Source organism: Copadichromis virginalis, linkage group LG3, assembly GCF_057382275.1.
Source record: "Copadichromis virginalis isolate Kocher_CV1m ecotype Utaka linkage group LG3, C_Virginalis_male_GT1.1, whole genome shotgun sequence".
NCBI classification, from domain to species: Eukaryota; Metazoa; Chordata; class Actinopteri; order Cichliformes; family Cichlidae; genus Copadichromis; species Copadichromis virginalis.
The window spans coordinates 24748459-24752214 of record NC_140620.1 but is presented as its reverse complement, the minus strand read 5'-3'; the positions used below and the strand labels follow the sequence as shown (position 1 = coordinate 24752214).

At 33.5% G+C, this 3756-nt stretch overlaps 1 protein-coding gene across 1 annotated transcript; it reads left to right on the top strand.

Moving 5' to 3' along the window:
- Positions 1–549: 549 nt before the first annotated feature.
- LOC146713597 (ladderlectin-like) lies at positions 550–2967 on the top strand. Its single transcript, XM_085448968.1, has 6 exons — positions 550–633; positions 714–791; positions 1067–1176; positions 1981–2115; positions 2389–2497; positions 2643–2967. The coding sequence occupies exons 2-6, from the start codon at positions 731–733 to the stop codon at positions 2708–2710; spliced, it is 483 nt and encodes a 160-aa protein (XP_085305094.1). The 5' UTR covers positions 550–633; positions 714–730; the 3' UTR covers positions 2711–2967.
- The last annotated feature ends 789 nt before the right edge of the window (positions 2968–3756 follow it).

Sequence of the window (3756 nt, the reverse complement as noted above, 5' to 3'; positions counted from 1 at the left end):
TTGTGTTGAATTGTATGGAAATAAATGATTGTTGATTGAGCATTTATACACCGAGTATTGTCCTTCCTTCAGCCCAAAGATTCAAAGAATTGGGAGATTTCAACACCATGAAGCACTTGGGTGTGACACTGAGACCAGTGGAGAAACATACATGGGAACAAGACTGACGGGGAGATAGAAAGAGAACACCGAATGCAGAGACAAGACTAAATGGAAAGGATAAGGCTGACTAAACATGGGACATGAAAACTCCCCTGTTCCGTTCTCCATGATAACAGAAACCTACAGACTAAAAAACAAAACTAAGAAGACCTAAGAAAACAAATATAAACAGAGGGATCACAACTGTAAACCAAAGCGAGGAACAGAACCGAGCGTGACATCTTTGTTGACAAGCAGTCAATAAATGAAATTAAACATCCATGAAATTCAAGATGGGTGGAGAGAATTGCATAAGGTTGGTAAAGACAGGGGTAGTGAAGCATGGAATCAAAACATACTTAAGTATTTTTAGTGCATCTCTTCCTGGTATAGAAATGTAAATATAAGAAAGTGTATATAAGTGTTCATCACCAGATGAGGGGTGAAGCTACAGGCTGACACTTGAAAGAGGAGAAGACATTCTACAGACAGGTATGTTACAAATATGCTGAGGATCTTCTATCCTTTCTTTATCAAACTGCTAATCACTTTTGTTAATGTGTTTCTTACAGAGACACTAAATATCATCATGAAGCTGCTGACTGCATCTGCACTTCTCTGTGCAATGATGGCTCTGACCGCTGCTCAGGGTAAGTATAAAAGTATATAACTAGTATCATACTGAATGTTGTGCATGTCAATGGGCTATATACAGCTGTCCAAATAATAAGATCTATTTTTAAATACATGTTTTTAAAAATAGAAATCTAAAGGAAGAAAATGACACATTTTCCAGTTGAAATTTGTTGAAAAGTAAAACTATTGCCAATAAAACACAAGTTAATGACCATAATTATAATTATTCCAGTAAAGGGGGAATTGAGTCAGCATTTTATCACACAATATGTTTGCTTTCTCTTGTCAGATGAGTGCTATGTTCTCAAGAAGTCCTCATCATGTCCCACTGGTTGGACTGAGTCCAACAACAAATGTTACTTCTATGTTTCTACACCCTTACCCTGGGGTGATGCTCAGGTAATAACATCAGGACTCACCAGTTACTGTGACTTTGTTTCTTTGATTCTTTAATATTTGGATAAGAGCTTATAATAATATTTTTTAATATTATATTAAACATTTTTATATTGACAATTATTAAAATGTTATCAAAGCCAATGTACTGTTAAAATTTGTCTAAAATGATAATAGTATGTATTGATCATTGTTAATGTTATCATTTATTGAATTTTAATAATGCTATCATTTGTTCAAATATGTATATATGTCATATATGGCTTTACTTTTTAACAAGTAAACAGTAACAATATATTAGTAAACAAGAAATACAAACAAAGAAGCAAACAAACGAAAGTCTCCAGTTCCTCCTTCCTTCTCCGTTCCTACAATTTATGCCATGGATAAATCACCTGTCAATTTTTGCTTCAATTAAAACCAGTTCTTATATGTACTGTGAAATATGCACCCAAGCTTATAATAGCAAATATTATTTTTTAATTTATAAAAATAATGCTAATTATTGCAGTAAATGGTTTAAGCCACCAACATTAACTGCATGAAATAATTCTGAATGATAAATGATTGTAAATGTATTAATCATTAGTCCTTTCAATATAATAATTTTTTAAAAACGTTATTTTTTATTACTTGTTGAATGGTAAGCTATTAATAAAAGGTCAGATAATTAAAATCAATAATTTTGTCAGTCAATGTAAATATTTCTTAGTATGTTTTATTATTATTTGTATGTTTGTGGTGGTGTAATCATGAAGGTTGTTTTATAAATCTTCTGTAACTCTTCTGTCTTTTTGTTTACTGTAGAGAAACTGTCAGACCATGAGTGCAAACCTTGCATCTGTACAGAGCCTTGGGGAATACCAGCTGATTCAGAGGGTGATATCTGATGGGGGTAAAGCTAATGGACGAACATGGATTGGTGGTTCTGATGGTCAACAGGTATGCCAGTCTGCCAGTTAAAACATAAATCTATCCACTGGATATTTTACTTATTTCTCATTCTTATCTTTTTTTTCATTGCCATATAATTCCATATATCTTGTTTCATATATTTGATATCTTCAGTTTCGATCTACAATGTCGGTAGTAGTGAAAGTAAAGCCAAACCAATAAATGAGAAGGTGTGTCCAAACTTGGTAGTCAATGTATAATGTTAAAGTGCAGTTTCGTTAAAAAACGATTTCTTATTTTTAACTTTTTTCTGTTCTGTAGGAGGGTTATTGGTTTTGGATCGATGGAACACGTTTCCAATACACAAACTGGTGTCGGGGGGAGCCTAACAACTTGGGCAGCGAGCATTGCATGGAAATGAATTTTCCAGGTATAAAATTGTACATAATATATACAAGTGCTATTGTCATTATATATAAAACCAAAAAAAAACCAAAACATTTTTCTCATATATTCTATATTTTTGTGTCCATGCAACAAAAATTTCAGTTAAAGTTGATTTTTGGTGCTTACAGGAGACCTGTGTATGAATGATATCTCTTGCCAGTCCCGATTCCCTTCTGTCTGCATTAAGAGTAAGTGATGATTCCTGGGCTGACATGAAGGCACGTCATCTGAAAAAGAAAGAAATCTTCTCATATATCACTCAAAATATCTGTTTTCACATCTTTACCTTTTTCTTTTGCTGTAACGATGCATAAGGAATGAAGCGACAAGTGACATAAAATAGTGTGATTGTGTCTTTTAAAAGGAGCAATTGAAATGTGTAACGGAAAGAATGCTTTTAGCAAAAACTTAAAAACAAAACTTTTTTTCTCTTCTGCATCATTAAACTATTAAGCATTGAATCAAACTGGTCTGTGAGTATCTGTGTTTTTGTGTAACATTATGTAAGCTTGGAGTTCAGTTTTTAAACACTCACTGATTAGATTAACTCACTGATAGATTAACCCACGTATAAATCTTCTTGAAACTACACCAATTTCTCTTGAAGTTACTTTAATCTTTTTAATCTGATGCTATTTGCTTCTGTGTCCTGTTTCTGCTTTTGATGGCATCACCACACACGAGCATGCAATTAGACACTCACACACACACACGATGAGGTCTCCTTTAAATAAGTCTGCCCTCTTTTGCTTCCCTCGTCCCAAACTTTTAGTTTCACCTAATAGTGCTAAATTTCAGAAATAACTAAATATTTTGCTAAAGCTTTTGTACATTGTCATACTTGTTAAGATACAACCTTGCACCCTTTTCACAAACCTCTAAACACAAACTGAACTTTTTTTCACAAAACCTCTGCAAATACATAATAAAACCATGTTAGGTTACTTTTATAACAACTTCTGGGTAAAAGCCGTAGGTTATTAGTTTAAATGTTGGTTTAAAAGTCGTGACTCAAGAGTTGGGTTGGCGATGTGCTGGGTTAATTAACTCCCTAGCTTGAATAATTCTATTGGGTCATAGGTTCGCTAGCTTTGATCAAATATTGGGCCAAGATTTTACCCAATTGTTTGTGTAGAAGATACGCTTCAGAAGAAGCCACATTATTCTTCTGAAACTGCCATTTTCAACTAGACTGTGACCTGATCAGATATCACTGATTTCTCCTCTACTATGAAATAAAAC

What these genes read in the sequence shown, in the direction of transcription:
- LOC146713597 (XM_085448968.1), top strand. Translation starts at nt 731, where the DNA reads ATGAAGCTGCTGACTGCATCTGCACTTCTCTGTGCAATGATGGCTCTG. An exon ending in TACCCTGGGGTGATGCTCAG is followed by an intron (nt 1,177 to 1,980) that starts GTAATAACATCA and finishes TGTTTACTGTAG; the next exon opens with AGAAACTGTCAGACCATGAG. An exon ending in GTGGTTCTGATGGTCAACAG is followed by an intron (nt 2,116 to 2,388) that starts GTATGCCAGTCT and finishes TCTGTTCTGTAG; the next exon opens with GAGGGTTATTGGTTTTGGAT.